The following is a 24,866-nucleotide window of genomic DNA, read 5'->3' on the forward strand; positions in this document are numbered from 1 at the left end:
GCATATGGCATTACAATATCTTCTGTTAAGTTATAAATATATGCAAAGTGCAAAATACATGTTTCATAGCATTTTACAGTCTATGTGGAAACTGGAATACACAACCCCTCTGATTGAATGACATGTCATTATGAATATTGAGTTCTTGAATACTAATTTATACATAAATTAATTTTTAACGTACATGTTTTGTATAATGGCCTGGTTTTTAATTAAAGTCAACTGTAATCACTCATAAGGAAAACTGTATAATCAGTGACCTTTACATATTTCAATGGGGCTTACAGCATCTAACTAATGAAACTGCCTCCTTATACCAAATAATTGAATATTCAAGTTTACTACTTCTTTAGTACTTACTCTTAATTTTATATAATATAAAAGGCTAAAACAGCTTCATAGCCTGCCTCTTCTCTAATGGAAGGAAATTATTCTTCTTAATTAAGATTGTAAGGCACAATAAATCCCCAAACCCAACTTGAAAATATACAAGTGCCTCTGGATTAAACTAGTAAGTATACTACTACTACATTCTTAATGGCTTTATATGGCTCAAAGTCTTCTGACAAAAATCAGACGTTTCACCCACACATTTCTTATGACAAATTTCGATTTACGTTTATGTGCTGTGATCGAAACACTTTCAACACTGAGATGATCATAGCAAAACATACTGAAAACTGAAAGCTCCTTACTCTTTACAGCAGACTATTAGTGTGTCACAAAAAATATTAATAATAATTATAGTAATTAAATTACAGAATGCCCTTGATGGGTGAGATGACTTACTACACAAACCATTGCTTGTGTATATCACTGGAAACTTGAGGCATCTATCACACAAGCAGGGACAGAACCATGTATATATCTGGGGCAGGGAATTAAGTCCCCATAATAAAATCAAGACAAACAACCCCCCCCCCCACCCCCCCCCCCAAACACACAGACACACTTGGCAGAAGTAACGTTACCAAAATTCCTAGAGTACAGTACGTAAATGTATAACATATATATATGCAGTACAACCTCAACAGTAAAAAATTCTACTTTTTTTCCCTTCAAATATAGCACCATTTTGCATCTTAGCGGATAGCACCCTTTTCCATTTTCTCAAAATTTCTCAAGTGGTGGGCCACTCCTTCCCTGGTTATCACTTCATAGGACCAGTTTCATATAGATATTCTTGTGGGTATAGAAAGTTGATTTACTCTCCGCTACTTTACATTATCTTAGAAAAGTTTGCCTGGATGGTGTAATAATGTATCTTATGGAGTAGTAAAAATCATATAACAATTACTGGAAATATTGAGAATTTTGATCACTTCTTTGGTATTTATATGAAACTTCAATAGTTCCTAACAGTATTCAATAGCACCAAATCTATATTGTAGCATTACAATGGATACTACATGTAGTTTAAATTGAAAGCCTGTTTTGGTACAAACACAAGTGATGATACAGTAGTAGTTACATAAGGTTTACAAAGCATCTTCCAATAACTTTTACCAAGAGGAAAAGCTGTTACTCTTTATAGGCCATAAATATTACCCCAGAGTATGCTTGAAAGTGTAACATGTTCAAACTTCAAAAAAGAGTTTACCACCCTACCTTCAAAGCATTTCTCTCTCCCTCATAAGCCTTTTTGTTGTCTAAGTTAATATTTCCTATATGTCAGGGAGTAATCTAGAGGTGTTCAGAGGTTTAAGAAATTACTTTTAAGAATGTTTTATTAAATTGTTGGCCAGCTATGTCAAACCGTGTCTTTACAATTGATTCCAGTCAAATTTATCAACTTATTTAATGGTTGAAGAAAGATATTATGGTTGAAATCCCTACGCAATATATCCTGATTCCCCAATTGTCTTGCCCAAGCTTGGGATGTAATTTTCACAGGGTTTAACAAGAAACAATGTTTCTTTTTAAAGCAACAAACCCTTGGATTTTTATTTTAGAATTTTTGCACATGTATGAATGGAATTTTGATTTGTTCCAATGGTTGTGAGGTATCTGTGTTTTAAAATTGCCATCTGATTCATTATGTCATACTGCTGAATAATAGTTGGAACATAAATTAACAATTTTATACCATTGAGAGCCTGTCAGTAAATAATGGATAGTTTTAGCAGAACTTTACATAAAGTAAGACTGCCCATTGTCTTGTATAATCAACACGTCATTAAATGGAAGCCTTGTAGCACTTTGAATACAACCCACTATCTTGCTTCTTTACTTTAAGAATGCTGAGGGGAAGGTTGAAGACTTGTGTTTTCTTTGGTAGTTTCAACGTTATCAAATTCATCAGTTTGCATGATGACAGTCTCATACGGGCAGCATTGTTGTAGACCGATCTTCAGACAAAGTTTGGCATACGCACCTCTTTCCAAGTCACAGACATCATACTTCCAGCGGTAGATATCCCACGATATCTGTTTCACGGCTGTATAAACAAATATCACAAGCACTGCCAGAAGTAAAGCAGGTGGGAAAATGAATATCAATAGAGGGCAGAGAGTCACACGATGGAGGAAAGTTTTCTCATCGTAAAAGTGAAGGAAGATGTTGTACCAAGTAAGTATTCCAAGGTAAGCATTATAAAAAGCTGCACATGTAAATACCAGAGGAGAACAGCATATTGAGAGCAGAACAATATGAGGCCCTGAGCTACCAGTGAATGCCCATCTGGATGAATGGTTTTGGACATTACTTGTCTCAGCATCGGTGTTTTCCATAGTCGACCTTGAAAGTATTGTCGAATGTTGCTTCAGACAGACGATACATTTGAGAATGATAGCTGAGACTTCATCTGTAATGTTGTAGGGCCTCGTTAAATTCTCAACGGTGAATTTTCCTGAAGGAAAAAGAAAGAAACTTAGTCATCAAAAACAGTATGTCTGTGCATGGACAAAGACTGACTGTAATATTTAATGACAAAACAGTGTTGTTGACTCTTAGTATTATTTTAAAAATTCCATGCTAAGGATATCCCACGAATGACCAAAGAAGATCAAAGGATGTCATGCAGGTCATATCAGCCTATACAACATATTGGTCAACCCATCCCCCCACCCCCACCACCCCTTAATCAAAATGCTGCATTGCAATGTTGTTAAGTGGAGTCTTCCATTGATTTTTTATGTCTGGTTGCATACTGGGGACTGGGGTTTGGTTCTGTTTCAATGATTTGGATATAACTTCATTGATCATACTTTACTGCTGAGGTGAACTCTTGTCCTTCAGATGGGGACATCAGAGTAAGTTAAAGTGCCGGTGTCAGCAACAGGAAAGGGTGTGACAATTGAATGCATGACTTCTGTGTCTCGAAACATTCATCAAAGAGAGAAGAATTGGTATAAGCCAATGTTTATCCACGATCATTATACATGGGTTACAAATGATCTATGATTGGCTTCCTAATCCTTGGGATTCACTATTAAACCAACGATGGACAAATTCAAGTTTCATGTATGTTTGAATGCAATGCACATTTACATTGGAACAATAACTATGGCACTCTTACTTATTACCTAATCATCAACTGAATATTTGCAATTCATTGGTGCTTATGTACCCGATCGTCGGTTACATAAGGGTGCTTATTTACAAGAACTTGTCAGTTTAATACGCGAAGGATTGGTGCCTATTTACCCAACGGTCCTGACTGTCTGGTAAATAATGGGTGTTTATTTATTATAGGCTTAATATGCTTGATGTAATACAAGGCCCACAGTTGCAAGATAAAGATCTAAGGGGTGGGGTGTGTACACCTCTCCTCTTGTCAACCTCCCTCCCATACCACATGAACAACTTAAAGTATATAGTTATTAGTCCAACATTGCATTTGATGAAGTGAATAAACAAGCATGTCATGATTATTCACCCAAGGATAAGGTAAGTACAGCAGCCACAGCTATTATTTTCTTGGTGCAGTTGGAGTCATGACAGGAAAATCATTATTCTTCAACTTTCAAGAAGAATGATTTTTTAGACTGGAAACGAAATTGCAGTGAAGAGAATAAATAACTTGACTGTGACTACATCCGAAATAGAGAACTTCAAAAAGGCAGAGTATTCTACAACTGTACCCCAATCTTTACCGCTGCTTGCATATGAAGGTAGGAAGCAAATAAATTGCATGAAATAAACATAACTTATGAAGTGATATTAGAAGGAAATTGGGTGGGCATTTTATAAGGTTATTTTTAACCTCCCCAAGAGCCCGACAAGACAGGTGATAACTACAATGGGGATCAACATGCAGTAACCGTAGCCTCTAGACCCACTGTGGCCTAACGTGAGGCTTACTCCTGCCAACAACAGGGTAACGAATCATAGTGTAGGCCAGCTGGTAATACTAATAGTGGTAAACACAACCTTAAAACTGTACCGAAATTTGTTTGGCCTTCCGAATTTGCTTCTGAATTAGGATTCAACTTGATATTAGTCACCGAGAGAAAAACAAGTCACCGAGAGAAAAACAACCAGTTTTATGTTTTCAGTTTCCGGAAGAGAGTAAAACCCAAACGCTACAGACTACTGTACTGTCCAACGCTAGGCTAAGACTCGACTAAGATTGTGTTGCAATAAACTTTGTAAACATATCCAACCGGAAGTTAGACCTAGGTTTAGCGACTGGCGTTGGACTTCTGGCTACTTTATTGCTGACTGCACTGGTAGGTCTAGACGTATTTCCATTGACTTTTGGTCGAGCCAAGTTTGTTGCTTGATAAACGAAGCCGAGCACCTTATATTCAGTTTGTGTTTTTGGTCATCGTAGTGAATGGCCAATATTGGTATTTTGAAATTTGATATCAGATCCAGGGTACTTGCTTAACATTGGTGCCTTGCTAGTTGTGTACCAGTACTAGTTCCACGACAATTCCCGTTGGTTGGTTGTTGTGGCTATTGTGTGCATATTATTATGATTTATTTATTTATTAAACTTGTGACAGAAGGGTATGCATAATATTACTACATGGTTGTTTTACATTGCTATGTTACAGCAGGCTTAACATTATGACATAATGTGAAAAGTCTCCCAAATAGAAACCTGGTCCAGTAACCCGTAAGATTGCCCAATTCTGCAGTTACACTTACAGTACAGGTTAGTCTCCCTGAAATAGCGGAATTAACTGGCTCACTTTGCTAAAGGTGTTGCATTCCACTCATTGTTGATTTATCTTTGCACAGCCATTCACACATGTGGTTATCCATAGTCAATATGATAAACAATGATGTAGTAGTTCCAAGACCGATACATGTGTATGCAATGGATACCACTCAACCAAGATTTAGTGGGATATAAAGTTACAGTCTTGTGGTTAAATTTGCTCCATTAGTTACAAAAGCATTATCTTAATGGAGGAAAAATTTGGCTCGGGCTAATGGCTATGTTAAATCAAGCAGACATCTACACATAATATATTGGACAGGAAATCTTTTGGATAAATATAACTCTTAAAAACTAGTTACGTATCTGACTGTAATGTTCTTTTCTTCACATTTAGAGCGTTATCAGCCATAAAAGCAGGAGGCAGTGTTAAATTGGCTTTAGTTTTATTTCTAATCTTTGTTTCCATGGTTGATGCTGGATCGCCACGGAAGTCAAAAGATAAGAAAGCACAAAAAGACAATGAAAAGGTACAGATAGACAAATGCAAGTAGGCTACAGTACGTCTATGATTCTTCAGAACAATTCTATTACCTTGCTCATATTCATGAGTGCTTTTCCCCTTTCTTTCTACTGGTTCTTGGAATTACTTAGCTAATTTTAGAATCCAGTCCAAACTTAGATGACTGGATTTAATGCCAACCTCCCTCCACCACCCAATCCTCAGCACTTTCCATTATGGAAAATTTCATTGGGAAAAGTTTCATATGTGTATCAGACTATAAATCATAATGCCCCACAATGGTTGTGTTGGTGAAAGGTCATTTGAGGTCAACAGACATACTTGTAGGAACATCACGTGATATCCCTGCAAATGTCATTAAATGGTACAATTCACATATGTGGACCTGTAGATGTGCTACTGTATAATTGATTTCCAGAGGCCCATCATAATGATGGAGGTAAAAACGTCTTTTTTGCAGAATAAATAATGCTTTAAAAGACGTGATTATGTAGATGCTCACACCATTGAATACTATAAGCCCCTATTTTGGGGGGGGGGGGTGAGATGGGGAGGAGCTCTATTATGGGGGGATGGGGGAGGGAGCAGGCAATGGTCAAGTAAGGTCAGCAGAGATAGAATATGCAAACCTCTAGAAATATAGAAATGTCTCGAATCACAATTCCGTTGGTTGAAAGCATATTGCCGATATTGATTACAAGAGGCGTATTGCTCTACAGTAGGTAGAAGTAAATTGTTGTTATGTTTCAAAATCTATGTCTCAAGATTGCCAGCATGGACAGTTCATATATATCTAGCCATGCACTGTAGTTGTGTACCATTAATTTTCAGGTGGTTGAGTTTAAACTACTGTACAGGTACAGTAATCTGGGTTTCAATCATGAATAGTGGGCATGAAATCGGAGGAAATGAAACAAATTTACTTGAGATTTTATAGTGCTCCATACATTTACCATAAAAAGCTTTGCTTTTTTCATGGAGATGATGAGATATTTAACACACACTGCTCCTTTCTATCAAAGCAGGGTGTTTTTGAGAGGCTCTGGTACATACTGTACAGTATGTTAGTTTACCATTTGTCATTTCGCTTCTGACCGAGGACCTTTGTCAAGTTTATTCTTCAATAACAAATTTGTACTGCAATGAAACAAGAAGTTATTTGTCCTCCCACTGGAGAAGACAATACATATTGCCTACATAATAGGTCTAACTTTTACATGATCCATCCATCAAATTATATCCGATTTGAAATGCAATCTGGTTGTCCGATCAGGTATTTGTGGACTTGCTGAAATGTTTCAAATACATGTGCATTCTTTTATAATGATGTGGGGAAACAAACCTATGACTGTAGGTTTGACAGTACAAAGAAGATTTTAACCAATAGAGCTGCATTCATAATTGTACAAATGTTTAATCTATGGATGTTAATAAGTGTGCAGTAACATACCTCTCATGTAAATTACATACTGTAGAATTCCACGAACGATGTTATACCTCAACTTCTTCTTCTTCTTCATCCTACAGGAAGTGAAGCTATCCAAAAAGAGTGTCATTTAGGGAGGCCTGGTGACCGAGACTCCAAAAGCTAAGGAGGTGATTGGTGAACACGCAAACTACTGCTCTATAAACTTGGAGAAGAAACTGTTCCCCGGGAATGTCTTGGGATACGTTTCTCCGGTACGTAACTTACAAACGAATAAAATAGACAACAGACTGACTAGTTCAAGATGCTGTAGTATTAAAAGTGTATGAAGTAGTGGCTGGAAAGCCAGAAGAAGCATTTTCTTTAAATTAGTTTATCAATGATAACAATGACACTTACTGGGAAAAATAAGAACTATTTATAGCTCACAACTGCAGTGCACCAGTGGTACAACTGCATCGACTGCAACCAGTGAGCCGACAATTTTTGATAATTTGGTTTAATAACATATTTTTGGGGATTGCATGTTTCAATTGTTCGAAGAAGCTTTACTCCTATATTGCAAGAACGTGAGGTAAGAGAAAAGGAAATTGATGAGCTAGCTTACTTGACATAATTAATATTCTCATGCATGTTATGGACAACGTGAGAATTTATCCTAACAACATAACTAAGGTATTAATTGACCTGCATGTTACTAGTTTGCCCTAATTTCACATTGTCTATAATGTCTACACATATATGTTCATGCACTTTCAGTGGAATGGACACGGTTATGACGTTGCCAAAATATTTGGAGGAAAGTTCAGCGCTATATCTCCTGTCTGGCTACAAATAATTAGGAAATCTCCAAGGGTATTTGCCGTCAATGGAGGCCATGATATCGATAAAGGTTAGTTTCATGTTTGTATCAGAGCTATGGTTCATTTGAAGTGGCTTGCTGCAAGAATTACTGACATTTGTATAACAAGAGTCACATTTACATAACAAGAGCCTTGGCTCTTTCTAAAATGGGCCAGGCAAAGAAGGCTATGGTCTACAGCTCAACAAATTTTGGGGTAAATTTCCTTTGCAAAGTAACATGAGGCTTCCTGTATTGGGCAGACAGATTCACCCAAATGTCAAGTATATGTATTAATGAATAGTAAATTCCCCAACCACATTTTCACGCCAAGCTAAAATCCAGAAATACTGTAGGTTAGTTTGGTGGATATATCCCCACCACCACCCCACCCCCCCAACAAATAAAAGAAAGAAATTGTGGCCTGTTGCCTCGCACTGTCTTCTTCGGGCCAGAATGTGTATTGATAAATCTTTACTATCTACATAACCATACCAAAGATAAGCTCATTAAGTTAAGTTTATAAAATCTGTTTGCATGTAACATACATGTGACTAATAATGTAATAATAGTATGAAAATTATTGGAGCAACAAAAAACAAGGCTTGAATCCAATGCACATACTACTCATTAACTTTCATTTGGTAGAGAGAAAAAAACTCCAAAACTCCCCCACCCCCTAATTTTCCCCAGACCGGTGAGTAATTAGATTGACAATACTGACCACTCTACGATACTTTTATCTTATTCATAATGTCATTACACAGGCTATAGCAGATCGACCAAATGTGACAATTCTTATTTAATTCCATGTGGTACTTTTCATTTCGCTTAATGAATATGGTAAAACTTTCATGCAGATGGCATGATTACATTTCAAATACACAACTAGTACTGGGAAATAACCTATAAATATTGCACAAGATTACATATAGGAGCTTTATAAAATCCAAACCCTCCCCTTAGACCCCTCTCCCAGGTTTGCCCCTCCCCCCACTTTCACACATCAAATCCTGGCCCCATTTAGCATACATTCTAAGCCAAACATGAATATGTATTTCTTAGGATACATTTATGCTAAGCCAAACATGAACATGTATAGCTCAGGATACATGTACACCTTATTATCACAGTTAGGCTTAATTGTAAGATTACATCCTTTACTAAGTGCATTTCAATTAAATCTATTTAATTCCATATTTCTGTCACAAACAAGAACATTTCCTAGGGATATTTCCTAAATTCCTAACGAGGTTGTGGTTTATTTGGATGACATGTATGCTAGGGGGCCTCTTCATACTGTATGTTTTGCTGTGATAATAAGACAGATTGTGCAAAACCTCGTAATTTTTTTTATTTCAAACCTTGTTTTGTGAACTTTGATCAGGTTGGCTCAAGGACGTTAAGAAGAGTGGAAAAGGGAAGGTGGAAGTAGGTAAGTGTTGACATATGTTCTGACAGGTAAGAGCATCAGGTAATTGCATACTATGATAAGCAGTAATAGCTGTCAGGTAATAGAAGCATGTAAATTATATAGGCATCCCTGTATTCGAATGCTTGATATTATTTAAGATCATACTACTGTGCTAATCTGCCATTGCTTAGAAACAACAATGAGAATAACACCCAATGACTGATGATTTTATTTAGTACATTCCCATGCAATGAATACAATGTCGTCAAAACAGGGACAAAGCAGGCCCTCTGCTAATTTAGTCAAATTTTAGGCAGCGTAATACATAATAAGGTTTATGTACAATGTTGATTATTCACTCAAGTAGATCAAGAGGAATGGTGTTAACAACCAGTTGGTCTGTTCAAATGATGTGAGATGCATTGTCTGGTAGTGCTGTGTTAACAAGTAATTCAGTCAAAACAAATGAAAGCTTTTGAAATTTAATGATATTCAAACTTTATCGTTAGCCAGATGTTTTTTATTTAGTGGAGGCACTGTCCTACGCCCCTCCTCCTCCTCTCCCCCCCCCCCCCTCCAACCACTTCCATTGCCAGGTCTCCTTACAATTGGATTTTGTGTAGCTTCTTGATGATTAAATAATATAAATAATGAATCTTTCTGTCTCATAAACCTATCCATTTTGCCACTTTTTGTTTTGCAACAGCTCCAAGGTTATTATTTGATGGATGGACTGGTAGAGATTATGTTGAAGTCTTTGAATCAGAGAAAGAAATTCAAGCATTGTCAATTGCAGCAGTGAACTTTTACAAAGTGAGTTTATAGGAAATTCTATATGTAGATATTTCAATTGCATATTTCAGAAAATCATCCTACCTTGTATGGTATTCATTTGAAGTCTGGTGAACATGCTTAGTAAAAAATTGGGTGTGTCATGTTTGTCTTTTTTCTTGTGATCTTCATACTTTAATGTCTATTAATTAAAATTTATAAAACAAATGTGTACAACAAGTCCTGGTTGCCACCTTCGAGTTGCCCCATACAGTCTGTATGTGCACATCATAGATGGGATTATATGGTCACATTGATTCTTTGGCTATTGGGACAGGATTCAGGAAGAGGCCCTGGTAATCTTTTCTATAGCCCAGACACAGTAAATCTGTGACATCACAATGTGTTGGTGTGACAAGAGATGTATGGAACTTCATCATTTCAACTGATCAATATTCATCAAAACGATGGGGCTATTCCATTTACAACAAATCTGTGGTTTCATACTTCATCTCTGTCAGTTGATACCAGTACAAATCTGTGTTTGGATTATTTTCAAATAAATAAATATATAACAAAATATCTATTTACTTGCTACTATTACATCAGGTGAGGGTGTTCTGTCGATGTATTGAGTTTAGTATTGGTTAAAGTGGTCCGAAGACTGAAACATTCTTTTAATAGAAAGCTGTTTTCACTGATGTTTTCTTTGTTGTAATTTATGCCAGAAAAATAATTTTGATGGTGTTGTGGTGGAGATATGGAACCAACTGGGAGGCCAAAGAAAACTGTAAGTTTATCAACATTTAGGAAATTACTGTCGTGAGTTATCAATGCATGAAGCATCTACAGACAGCAAAGTCTGAATTAATTTTGATTAAAGTAGCTTGTAAAGATGATTACTATTGATTAAGACTATCAAAGAATGTGTGCCCGTTACTTGAGCATTTACAGGTTGGTTAAATCTCTGTAGGTATTCATGACAGATGGCAGATCGTAATAGGATTTGTCAACTAACTATCTTTAACATATTTGAGTGAGATAAAAAATGTGATACTTAAATTGAAAGTCAAATCCTTATCTTCCTACATGCATGTCACGGAGCTTAAAGTACACTAGCAATCATGTTAAGAACTTAATTTGGTTAATTCCTTCGTTAGGTTTTAGTTTGAATTCAGTGAACATTTTAACTTGTTTTCAATCAATAGTTGATTCAATATATCCCACTTTAATTTTGATTCTCTTTTAACAGTGATCTCTTTCACCTTTTGATTGATATGTCAGAAGAATTCCACAGGGAGACCATGACATTTTACGTAGTAATACCGCCTCCCCTCCAGCCTGGGTATGTTTGCACACACATTGACATAGTGATTATTCTGTAATGCTCTAATAATAATAATAAACAGTTCTTATATAGCACAACTTACAATAAAGTCTCGCCGGGTTGTACAAAAGAAAGTGAAAGATATGTACACAATATACAATAAGAGTAAACATAACAATTATAACAATGAAAACAGGTGTGTCTTCAAAACAGTTTTGAACATCTCCACAGACACAACATTCTTGATGTTGAGTGGGATTTTATTCCAAAGGAGGGTTGAGGAATACTGGAAAGATCGCTCGCCATAAGATTTAATGGACACAGGGTGCATAGAGAGCAATGATTGGGTGCTAGAGCGCAGATGGCGAGTTGGGGTATAACTTTGAACAAGTTCACCCAAGTAGTGTGGCGCAATACCATGAATACATTTAAAGGTTAACAGGAGTATCTTGTAATCAATACGCAGTTTGACAGGTAGCCATGAAGGTCACGAAGTATGTGTCTCTCAGAGTCGTAACTAGTCACATATTTTTACTTTCCTGACACACATCTGTGAGTCATGTGACTGTTGAAAGTTAGTTTTACTCAAGTCATGACTCATTGCAAACATTGATATCTATCAACTTCACAACATGATTTCTTGTAAATGTCGTAAAAGACTTAAAAATTTGGATATTTGCAACTACATTTACAAGTTACCTGGCAGGTCCCTATTTATACACCAGGTAGAAGAGAGGCAATCAACATAACATGCTTAGTGCAAACACACAACGTATTGATGCCTTGCACAAGCACACAACGTAATGGTGCCTTGCGCAAGCACACAACGTAATGATGCCTTGCGCAAGCACACAGCGTAATAATGCCTTGCGCAAGCACACAATGTAATGATTTGGCCAGGACTCCATACCTGTACTTTAATCCAATTGCCCATTGCCTTACCCATTTAACCATAATGCCCCCTCCTCTCCACCTTCCCCCACCCAATTGTTTAGGCAACTGGCATCTATTGGATGAGATGGTAAAATGATGTCTATTAATATATCAGTTTATTCCTAATGTAAAGATGGGTTAAAGTGGGACCGAGGCTTTCTCTGTTTGCTTTTAAAGGTCAAGTGCTACAGGTGTTTTCACTGCTGATGACTTTGAGATGCTCTCAGCCTTGGTGGACGGATTTAGTCTGATGACCTACGACTACTCCGGTAGCCAAAGGTACATACATACATACATGCACGCATACATACATATATATGCCTCAATCATGTTTTAATTCACTATCCAGAAGATGGCAAATGTATATAATTATATCTTTGTGGTACTTAGCTAGTTTTCTGTAAGTAATAAAACATTTTGGAATCTGTTTGCTCTCTTTCACTCCAATTCCATTCTCTTAGCAGTTTCCAAATTCACTCTCCTTCCGATCTCTATGTTAGAGATGTCCATGATATGTATATTCCAGTTATAGTGGAAAGATTTTGCCTATGAGATATCACAGCAGCCCTTTGGCCCAGGAAAACTCCAGTACCTTTTCAGCTTTGCCTTCAGCATACAGTAGCTACCTTGAGACATGTTATGTACTGTGTGTCCCATGGACTACTGTACATACTGTACTCAGGCCATTTTTGGGGGGCTTTTCCTTCCCTTTTTGTTTCCCGAACAGGAACAAAATGTTGCAAAATAACAAAGAATGATTAACATGTACACTGTAGGAGAGATGTGTAGGTTTGGTAAATAGAATACCAGCCTTTGGCCTCTAAAACCCCTCTTCGGGTGGATCATAGGCCTACGACTATTTTTTGTTTTATTTCCATATCTCCAAAGTGACAGAGGGCAATACCAATTGTATCATTTTTTACCTGTCTGAGAGTATGACAGTAACAATACAATCTGATATTGATGGTAATAACAAGTGGTCCACTGGACGACAACCAAGCTGATTTTGTTTGTCCGAATAGAAATTTGGTCACCTGAGACAATTAGACTACTGTTTGATAAAATTTGCCCTTGTACTTCAGACACACTTTAATAATATGTGTCCACAGGATGTTAAGTTTGTGTGTATTTATGAGCAAGTGAAGTGTAGTCATAAGTGCAAACAATTTTGAAGTTTGGACAAGATAGAAAATGTTGTCAATGAGAAGATTTGAAATCATTGTATATTTAATTTCATTCATTTATTGCTTGCCTTAACTCAGACCTGGACCTAACTCTCCAATTTACTGGGTCAAACAATGCGTTGAAACCAATGCCCCTGAAGCGGGCCCAAGGAGGAGTAAAATTTTACTTGGATTAAACTTTTATGGATATGACTTTAGCAGTCATTCAGGAGAAGCTGTTATATGACCAAAGTAAGTGCTCTCTTTTATTGTCACTTGCAATTAAGTTATGAATAAATTACCATGACTATGTTAATGGATAAATGTCATGCTGTTAATAGCTTAATACTAAGGTTGTACTTCAGTTCTAAACTTTGCTCAATTCAAATCCACTCCAGTTCCATCTAAACTTTATTGTCTCACTCGTATCCAGGGTTTGCCGAAAGAAGGTTTATTTATTTATTTAGGTTTACAGTCTTGTTCAAAGCCAAGGCCCTCTCACACGACTTTACAACCCTGGTCATTGGTAACTTGACACATCTACACACCAAAGTGTGCACAATTCAATCAATCTCTTCTGGGGTACCACAGTGCATCACAACCACGTGTCCCCCGGGGGACTTCCCATAGGGTGCAGCCACAAACCGTCGCACGCAACTATATTTACAAATTACCTCGCAAGTCCCCATTTATACACCTGGGTGAAGAGAGGCAATGGAGATAAAGCGCCTTGCCCAAGGACACGACGCAATGATCTGGCCAGGGCTCGTACCTGTAATCCTTAGATCACAAGTCCACTGCCTTTACCACTTGACCACAACGCCCTCAGCGTGAACAGCTTCACTAACATTGTTTATCATAGAAAGAGAAGAAGGAAAGACAGAAAAAAGATGATCATTTCAAATTTTAATTCACAAGAAAGTTGTTTCACAAGCTTCATCGATGAAAGAACATTCATAAGCAGAGAAAAGCATTCATAATGTTGTTATGCAGACAAGCTTTACGTTTCCAGGGTGAGGTTAGTCATTCTACAGACATCCAGTTATTATTATAACATTGTTTAGTGTGAAGCAAAAGTTGGGAGTCATTTCAATTTGCTCAATTGAAGTTGTGTCACAACAGAATTGGAAAATGTTGAGAAGGCTTTGTATAAACCAACTCTAACAAATGTTACTGACGAAGTATTGCCTCAAAGTGTTTTACAAATCCCTTTGTTTGTTTTCAGATATTTAGAATTAGTGAAAAAAACATAAACTTAAATGGGACTCAGAAGCAAAGGAACACTATTTTGAATACAAGTAAGTATAAACAGTTTGTTTCTCATTTGAGTAAGTGCGGTTCTAAAATAATAAAATATCTGCTGCTGAAATTGAACAACACATGGGTTATGAAGTTTGCAAAAAAATCTTTATCTTTATTTATGGAAAGTTTCTGTTAAATATGTGGCAAAGCATAACCAAAAAGACCGACCATCAATTTGCAATTTGTTTTGACTAAACCAGGATTTTACCCTGTGACCTCTAGTACAAGCCGACCTGACAAGATTACAAGGACAGAACAGGAGAGGATTGAGAGGTGAGGGGGGGGGGGTTACAACCCTGGCACCCATGGTAAATTGATGGGCCTTGTGGAAATGATAAATGTATTCTCCATTTAATAATATGCAAGCAAAAATGGAACATCAAAATGGGATCTGGTGACTTAAGTGCCCTCTGGCCAAACCCACTCAATCTACTATTAAAGCTATCATTCTCAAGTTTAGGCCAACAGTTATTTGCTGGGGCTGCCTGCCAGAGATTAACCTTGTATAGTTCACAGATAATCACTCATAATTTTATGTGATATGTGGGTAAATTTGAAAAACAAATGGATTTGGTAAAAATACTTTCAAAAATATTTTGTTTTAATTGGTGATTTATTTATTTTTTTGCGCAAGATCCCACAGAAGGCGTGTCGACCTACATGAAAACAAATTAGAAACATGTGAAAATAAACTCCTCAATGCAACCATGACACACGAGGATCCTTAGCAAACTGGCGCCAAAAAGCAACGGAGCAGACTTTACAGAATTCAAATCGACGACAAATCAACAGAAAACTATGTAGAAACTCGGATAGGGGTCTTCTGCGGATTTGAGTGCATTTTAAACTGGAATACACTAGAACGTAGCATTCGCTGGAATGTTTCTTGGTACTTCATCGATATCGATACCTTTACAATAGATATCGTTAAAGTCCATGTAAAGTGTGCAGTCGCAAGCACCATGTGGACCACATTCATCTGGAGCTGAGAATATAAACATATTGTAATATTTTTTATTTATTAATTTCTTACTCTGTGAAAACCGAAAAAAAATATAATATACACTGGACCGTGGTCTCTACGTGTCATTTCCAGCCTTGCCGCTGTACGACCTCGCCACCTACAGAAAATACTGTGAGGTAAATTGGTTTACTCTAGAGACCAATGATGATGATAGATGTAGTTGTAGTTCAAAATGTCTACTCTTTATACAAAAACTTCGACGACACTCTTAAAATTTCGACTTCTTGTATAGAAATGTGGAAATTTCCCTATCGTTAGTAGGGTTAGGGTTAGGGTTCCCTATCACATTGTTGACTTTTTCATGCGCATAAATATTTTCATCATTTTTTCAAAATATCGATCTCTTGTGGAATGTATTAAGTTTACACGAAATTTAGTCCCTTTATGTCAAAACATGACGTTTTATATCAAAATTTTTAGATATGTCTATTCTCAAAATTTCAACTGTTTATCCTCAAATAACGAGTCGAAATTTTTAGTTTGGCTTTTTCTCGAAATTGTGCTCTTTTATGAAGAAATATAAACTGGGCACAGTTCGACCAGAGGCAATTGCAACTTTCTGCCCCCGCGAGAAGGCTATATGTCAAAGTCGTGTTAATGTGTACTGAAAAAACTTAGACCATTATTTGGGCGCTTTAAAGTGTTCTTGTGGTTATTAACAATTAAACATTAAAGCTACCAAGAGAGAGAGGGAGTGGTAGGGGGGGGGGGGACGTTCCTTCTTGACCCTGTATTAATAATTCCAACATAAAGTTAGTGATGGGAGAGACACGAAATACATCGTCGCCCTTGCACACAAATACAGAGCAACGCTTAGGACAAGCACAAGCAGATCGCGTATATATAGTAAAGACTCATTATGTTGGGAGGTACACTGCATGTAGATGCTGCGATGCGAAGTACGTTGAAGTAATCAATTTCTATGGTTGAAGTACGTTGCACACACATAAAACAGCAACGGGGCATGACGTCTAAAGCAAAAATAGCTCAAGGTGTACTAAAGGAGAAGTTAAAGGTTAAGGGTCATGAGAAGGGTCATGATATGTTTACAGAATACAACCAATGAGTTTTATGAACAATATCTATATAACTTTTGCTATTAACACATTTATCCAGACAATTCCATAACAAGTCTGTCTCTCGTTTTAAAGAAAAATGAAAATTTATAATATTTACCTTGAACATTAGTTCCATGGAAAGTTAGTTTGATATCAGTCAAAGCATGTCCTTCGCCGAATAAACCAGCGGTCAAAATAAGTATTAACAGCAGCATTCTGGATGGAAACTATTGCAAACAAGACCTTGCACACGAATTAAAACATTTAGACATAAAATAGTACAAGGTAGTGATTCGAAAACGTAAGCAGACTTTGCCTAGGTATCGTGTCTGGATTATATAAATATATATATATATATATATATATATATATATATATATATATATATATGTGTGTATGTGTGTGTGTGTGTACCTACATATACCTACATTACCTACATAAATATATATATATATATATATGTAGGTAAATCGCCTATCATTTTGCAGATTGCGACATGGAAAATGATATGGTTGTAAAGTGTGTTCACCTTGTTCACCGTCAGTCTTGCAGAATACCCAAACCGGTATTTCATGACAACTATTTAAGAAAAAGTTACCACCCACTCTCTAATGATATAAGCGGGTTTGACACTTTGGATTCAGGATAAGTTTATTGGGTCATATAAAATCGTTTACAATAGATTTGGATTTGAAAAACTGCTGAGCATAAGTAAACGTATGAATTATTAATATTAACATGAATAGCGTATAGTTGCTGATGAATGATCCTTTTCGTTAAAGGTTTGGTCATGCATTAATATCGTAGAAATGAGTTTCCTTGTGGGAGGAAACAAATATGACTGTATATACGCTATGTAATGCAACGTTGCGTTACATATATCGTAGACAGTTCACTGCAGTATATACTGTACACATAAGTCTAGCGTTTAACGCAGACGTTGTGTTACATATAGCGTAGGCAATGTACTGCAGAATTTACTGTGCATATACACGTCTAGCGTATAACGCAAACGTTGCGTTACATATAGCGGAGGCAGTGTACTGCAGTATATACTGTGCATATACACGTCTAGCCTTTAACTCAAACGTTGCGTAACATATCGCGTAGGCAGTGTACTGCAGAATTTACTGTACAGATACGTCTAACGTATAACGCAAACGTTGCGTTACATATAGCGGAGACAGTGTACTGCAGTACATACTGTACATATACACGTCTAGCGTTTAACGCAAACGTTGCGTTACATATAGCCTAGGCCAGGGTCGTCCAACCTACGGCCCGCAGGCCACAGTCCGGCCCGCCGCAGGGTTGAGTCCGGCCCGCCAGAGATGCTCTACAGTGCGAAATTTTAGTGAGCAGATTTATTGATAACAACTTAAAGCTATATAATCAATCATTCGAACCTTCTGGGTCCAAAAAACTGCATACAGGTCAGTTTGTGTGACACTCTCTCAGCGGAGGGGGGCGGGGCGGCTGAACTTTATTCATCTGATTTATCAGGAAGGGAAATAAATCAGTGCGCTCCGCGCGCAGTGCTCATATTTTGTTGCCTTGGGCTTCGGGCGAAAAATCGAAAAAACGAGCGTAGGGTTCATGCGCCCCTCCTTCATCATAATCATTCCATGTGGCCCTCCTCTGCAAAAGGTTGGACAACCCTGGCCTAGGCAGTGTACTGAAGTATATTCTGTGCAGATACTTCTAGCGTATAACGCAAACGTTGCGTTACATAAAGCGTAGGCAGTGTATTACAGTATGCACTGCATATATACGTCTAGCGTATAACGCAAACGTTGCATAACATATAGCATAGGCAGTGTACTGCCGTATAAATTGTACAGATACGTCTAGCGTAAAAAGCAAACGTTGCGTAACATATAGCCTAGGCAGTGTACTGTAGTACATGCTGTATATATACGTCTAACGTATAACGCAAACGTTGCGTAACATATAGCGTAGGCAGTGTACTGCAGTATAGACTGTACATATACGTCTAGCGTGTAACACAAACGTTGCGTAACGTATAGCGTATGCAGTGTACTGCAGTTTATACTGTACATATACGTCTAGCGTATAACGCAAACGTTGCATAACATATAGCGTAGGCAGTGTACTGCCGTTTAAACTGTACAGATACGTCTAGCGTATAAAGCAAGCGTTGCGTAACATATAGTATAGGTAGTGTACTGTAGTACATTCTGTACAGATACGTCTAGCGTATAAATCAAACGTTGCGTAACAAATAGCGTAGGCAGTGTACTGCAGTGTATACTTACAGATACGTCTAGCGTATAACGCAAACGTTGTGATACATATAGCTTAGGCAGTGTACTGCATTGTGTACTGTACAGACACGTCTATCGTATATCTATGATTCATTTAACCTTTAACAACCATTATAGGAGGTATACCCTAAAGTATACTCTCGTTGTATGTAACACTGTTTTAGTATAACGTTTCTCTTTCGATAACTGCACTCAGCATACACACACACACACACACACACACACACAAAAGAAACATGTATGTACTTGACCTACAGTCCTTGTGTCTTCAAGTAATCAGGGTAATTTAATTTCCAACTTTTGGATTCACTAACTTTTATATGGAATTTTATAGAACGACACCATTTCACATCGAATCTGTAGGCTATATTTGCTTCATTGTGATGAACATATCAAACCATGCACAGATAATATATCCATGAGAATTTGTGAAAAATTGAATAATCTGTTTCTGTAATCGTTATATTTTTGTCTATTTTTTTTATGAATTGTGATGGGGTGGTACTTAATAATATCACGAACCGTCGCGCAAATAGTATGAATGCTACAGCCAGGCACAGAACACGTTTGAAAATCATTAACAATTTTAGACATAACTGTTCACAATCTTGCTTGCAAAGTCTTCGCTAACAGCTTATAATCAGTATTTAATAGACTAATTGGTCTACGATTGCCTGGGTCCAAAGGATCACCATCTTTCTTTAGCAAACTTATAATAGCAGTTCTCTGCGACTCAGTAAGAGACCCCCTATTGAACCCGTCACTGAAAACATCTAACAAATCTTCTCCAACAAAGTCAAAGAAAGTAACGGGGAGCCCATCGCTTCCCGGTGACTTGCCTCTTTATATAAGTTTTAAAGATTTGACTTATATAAGAAAAAAATGCTGCCGTGACCAGGATTCGAACCTGGGTTATTATGGCCACAACGTAATGTCCTAACCTCTAGACGATCACGGCGAGCCACGTGGTGGATCTATGACAAACGGTATCTCAAGCAATACATATATATATATATATCTGCCTATCATTGAATGATTTGAAAAGCAAATAAATGTAAACAGAATAACATTTTAGGGCAAAATATGAAAATGTTATGAAATAGTAATACCATCTCTTTGATGTTACCGAAACACTCCATCAAGACACCTTACAGGCCTCTTATGTATTTATCTAGGTCATGGATTCAGTTTTCCCACGAGAAGTTTTTAACTATCTTATTGAATCTTGGTACAGGGCCTTTTCCCAAAATAGATTCCATTATGTTTGTGGAACATTCGAGAAGGTTCTCTCACGTGGTATGGAAGTTTCCATAGAAAGGGGATGGACTTCCAAACTCCCAACCAATCAGGGCAGATCAGTGCCAGTGCACTTATTTTTATATCGTTAAGTTAATACAGGATGGTCAGGTTATTGGCTGCCTACTGATTGTGCGCAGTGGGGATTTTATGGAAGTAAGGTTTAAAAGGAAAAGGAGGCCGAAAGTTTTATCACTTCACTTCACTTGATCAGAAAATTTATCACTCCGTCAGCGCTCCGTGATCAGTTCGTTGCTTCGGCACCATTTCATCACTCTTTCTAATTGTTTAATTGACGGAGTCAAGTCAAGTCAAATCATTGTAATTTAGTTTTATTTGTAAAGAGAATCGACAGAGAAGAAATTATACCGAATCATTAATCAAATCCTATCTCGTCAAATTGTTTTTTGTGTGAAGTCATTGTTTTCTTCCGTTCGAGACATCTCCTGAAGAAGCGTAAATACGGCATCAAGATATCCCAGTACCTTTCTATCGCGAGTCCCGATATAGTTTTACTATCGGAGGAGCGGGCTCGACACAATATTACATGGTGGAGATCGGTTGCTTTCTTCAGGAACAAAACGGTAACGGAACTTTTCACAAATTTCGTTCGTTACGTTCAATAACGAACAGGTGATTTTTTTTTGGCCCGAAGACCTAACGAGGAACACAACGTATGTTCACGACCTAGCCTAACGGAAACACTCTACGAGGGAAGACAGCCTATACTAGCCTAAGTCTGTACACCGGAACCACTGATCTGTACACTAACGATGATCAACCCAGCATGCAGTTCGCGTTTGAACATTCGCGCAACTAGTAGTTAGTCATACTACAGCTCTAAACATCAGAACTGAACATTTTCGCGATCTAAGCCTAGACTCTACCCGATGTTAACGGCGAACGAATCTGCAGCACACGAGATGTAGGCCCGCCTGCTACTGCTACTACCTGCTACTACCTGCCACTACTACTACTACTAACCGAGGGACTTCAATCATCGTTTGCAGTTCCACTACCAGTTCTTAGTTAAACTTAAGGGTGAGTGAAATCATGCCAATTTGTATCCCAAACCCCTATTTGAGATCAGAGTGTGCCGATAAGTTATTTTAATCGTGTCCATGTATTGCATATTTGTTATTTGTGTTTAATAACGGTCGATAGTGTGTTCAATTAAGTATAGGCTCATGTTGTATACGCATAACTAGCCTAGTTGTATTCAGCATAATGTCCGTCAGTGAACAGGAAACTTCTACCTCTGTTAATGTTATGCAGAAACATAGGCCCACTGATTTTTTGCCATCACGATTTCAGGGCGATGTAATTGATGCAGATTTAGCCGAAGCTCATTATTTGGGATTTGAAGATTATTTAGAGTTGCATAAATTGCCGTCCCAAACCCCCCCTGTAGAGGCAGAATTTAATGAAATATGTCGCATATTTAAGCGAACACTTAAAGGCCAAGCCAGACTCTGGATTGAAAACAAAAGTTTTTCAACAATTGCTGATCTGCGCAAGCAATTCCTTGCTCGTTTCAGTCCAGGGACTTCTTCCTACGCTAAATCACAGGCATTTCATGCATTAAGCTATACGCCAGGTGATACAGCTCAAGCACATTTGGCCAAAATTTCAAAAGCTGCAGCACAATTAAGATATGGCGAGGACCAAATTAGAGATAAATTCATCTCGACCCTGCCTTTGCAATGCCGCTCAGCAGTGTTGATGTCTGCATCACCAAAAGCAACAATTGCAGATTTGGTCATGAAAGTGCAATGTTATTTTGACTTACAAATCCAAAGTCAACCCACAGCTTCTTCCGAACTATTTATGGCAATGCACGACAAACAGTCTTCTGTTCAAACTCCTACTATTTCTGCATCTTCTGAGATACACGAGTTGTGTACCAAAATTCAGGAATTAGAGACCAAGTTTGATCAGTCACGTAGGTCAGAATCGCAAGACAATCCAAAAGATATGAGGCAAAGATATAGTTCTCGTGATTCTCGTGGTCCTAGGAAAGGTCAGAATAATAACAGGCGAAGGTTACCATATTTTAATCCTTCAATTACATGTTACTACTGCCAAAATCGAGGTCATTTTGCACAATATTGTCAAATTCGCCTAAGCCATGAAATGGAGGCTAATGTAAAGAGAGTACCAACACAGAATTTTCAGTAGGGAGCACTTATGATTGCACTCATCATACAGTGACTCCAGACAAAGTACCAAGTAAAGGAAGATCGAAACGTAAAGCAAATAATATTTGGAAGAATAGTAATATTCCTAGTTCTAGATATACAGGGAACGACCGTAATGTGGATATTCAACTGGACACACGTAATTTTGTAAGAGGTACTTTACATGATGGTAAAGGAATTTCATTGTTGTTTGATAGTGGAGCGACACGCTCTATCATTTCTTCTTCTACAGTGCAAAATTCAAAGTATTTATCCTCTATACAACCAGTCTCAGTTGATGTAGTAAACCTAAAGTTGGGTAATGGTCAGTTTATTCATGCGTATAGCACGATAACATTTCAGGTCAAAATTCAAGGTCATGAATTTCAGCTTTCTGCTTTAATTGCTGCAAACCTGACAGGTATTGACTTAATATTAGGTAGTCAAACTCTGAAGGAATTGAATGGATCTTTGGACTTTACCACAAATTGTTTTAGAATTAAACAAGCCAAAGTTTTCCTTAGGCCAGTGCAGAGATTTGTTATTTACCCAGGTCAGCAGAGATACATTACTGTACAGGGACGTCTTCCACTATATGCACGAAATGCAGATATGGTTATTAAACCGTTTCCTCTGATATCTCGTATGTGTCCTTCACGAATGTTAGTGAAAATGCATAAAGGTAGAACAAAGATTCTACTAAGGAACATGGGTAATCGGAAATTTTTTCTGAATCCTTCTCGCACAGTGGCTCATTTAGATTTAGCAGATATCATTACGGTCACAGAAGACATACCTACTGATTCTCTAGATTTTCTGAATGTCATGAGAGACATCGAAAAACCGTCTCTTTTTCGAACGAATTCTAACTCTAAAGAGAATCGTGATGAAATTACAAGATATAATTTACATCGATATCCAAATTTGACAGCCGATGATCCCCTGGTTTCCAAATCCGAACAGGAAATCATGAGAGAAAACATTAATTTGGATCAAAGTATTCTAAATGCTTCAGAAACAGAAAGCATATATGAATTTCTAGACTCACATAGAGATGCATTTTCTCTTTATGGTGAATTATCTCACTGTCCAAATTATGAGGCTGATATTACTCTTACTAATGATGAGCCATTCTACATACGTCCCTATAGACTTTCAGATGAGGACAAAGTCATTGTCGCCAGTGAGCTTGACAAATTAGTGCGATTAGGCATCTTAGCGGTAGGACATCAGTCTTATACCTCACCGGTTTTCCTCATTCCAAAGAAGGGAACAAAAGACAAAAGGGTTGTCACAGATTTTCGCTACTTGAACAGTAGAGTAAAACATCTCAATCACCCATTTCCATTACTGAATGAGACTATCCGTACCATAGGGTACTCTGGAGCCAAAATTTTGGGTGTTCTTGACTTAAAGTCTGCATTCTTCTGTCTGCCACTTAGTGTTCATGCACAACAATATACAGGTATTGCTTCGTTTCATGGAGGAAAGCATTATTATTATAAACGCTTACCACAGGGATTGAATTTATCTCCAGCGATCTTTCAGTCGAAAATTAATGATATTTTGGCAACGATCCAAAATTCAAATAAGTTCTGTATTGCTCATCATGACGATATTATTGTGTACAGTGCAGACAAACAATCGCACAAACAACACCTACAGGCAATTTTTAAGGTTTTAATGGACAACGGATTGAAAATCTCTCCGAAAAAGTGTAGCATTTTCCAAAATTCAGTCCGATATATGGGACATTTGCTCTCAATAACCCCAGAAGGTGAGGCTTGTATCCAACCTTTGCATGACAGATGTGCAGCGATTAGGAACACACCGAAACCACACAATGTTAAGTCAGTAAGACGATTTGTAGGTGCAGTTAATTATGTGGCTTCATTTTTCCCAAATATTCAAGCACAATTGAGACCATTACATCATTTGAGTCGTAAGAGAAAGGTATTTAAATGGACAGAGGAACATCAGTGTGCATTTCAAAGTATTAAAGAGTTGTTGTGTAATCCACCTATATTGCATATGCCACAGAAATATGGTCGTTTTGTATTATATAGCGACACATCACGAGTAGCAACAGGATCGTACCTGACACAAAGAGTTAATGGCAAAGAGAATATTATTGCATATTACTCTAAGATATTACCACCAGCTTGTCAGAGGTATAGTGTAACTGAATTAGAAATGATGGGTCTATTTATTAATGTGAC

General features: G+C 37.5%; 1 protein-coding gene and 1 non-coding gene across 2 annotated transcripts; one reads left to right on the forward strand and one right to left on the reverse strand.

The window, feature by feature from the left end:
• Positions 1–6,063: 6,063 nt before the first annotated feature.
• On the forward strand, positions 6,064–15,846 carry LOC139967099 (chitinase domain-containing protein 1-like). Its single transcript, XM_071970819.1, has 11 exons — positions 6,064–6,069; positions 7,191–7,310; positions 7,816–7,948; positions 9,285–9,332; positions 10,018–10,124; positions 10,811–10,872; positions 11,335–11,427; positions 12,520–12,621; positions 13,605–13,757; positions 14,731–14,803; positions 15,442–15,846. Exons 1-9 carry the CDS (start codon positions 6,064–6,066, stop codon positions 13,750–13,752), a joined length of 819 nt encoding a protein of 272 aa, XP_071826920.1. The 3' UTR covers positions 13,753–13,757; positions 14,731–14,803; positions 15,442–15,846.
• Positions 15,847–20,060: 4,214 nt separating this feature from the next.
• Trnah-gug (transfer RNA histidin (anticodon GUG)) lies at positions 20,061–20,132 on the reverse strand. The gene has a single exon. It is a non-coding gene; the product is annotated as a tRNA-His (tRNA).
• Positions 20,133–24,866: the final 4,734 nt, after the last annotated feature.

The sequence above is a fragment of the Apostichopus japonicus genome, chromosome 4 (assembly GCF_037975245.1).
Source record: "Apostichopus japonicus isolate 1M-3 chromosome 4, ASM3797524v1, whole genome shotgun sequence".
Taxonomy (NCBI): domain Eukaryota; kingdom Metazoa; phylum Echinodermata; class Holothuroidea; order Aspidochirotida; family Stichopodidae; genus Apostichopus; species Apostichopus japonicus.

Excerpts from the sequence above, each read along its gene's own strand:
- LOC139967099 (XM_071970819.1), top strand. Across the intron at positions 10,125-10,810 it reads CAGCAGTGAACTTTTACAAA|AAAAATAATTTTGATGGTGT; the intron begins GTGAGTTTATAG and ends AATTTATGCCAG. Across the intron at positions 11,428-12,519 it reads CCGCCTCCCCTCCAGCCTGG|GTCAAGTGCTACAGGTGTTT; the intron begins GTATGTTTGCAC and ends TTGCTTTTAAAG.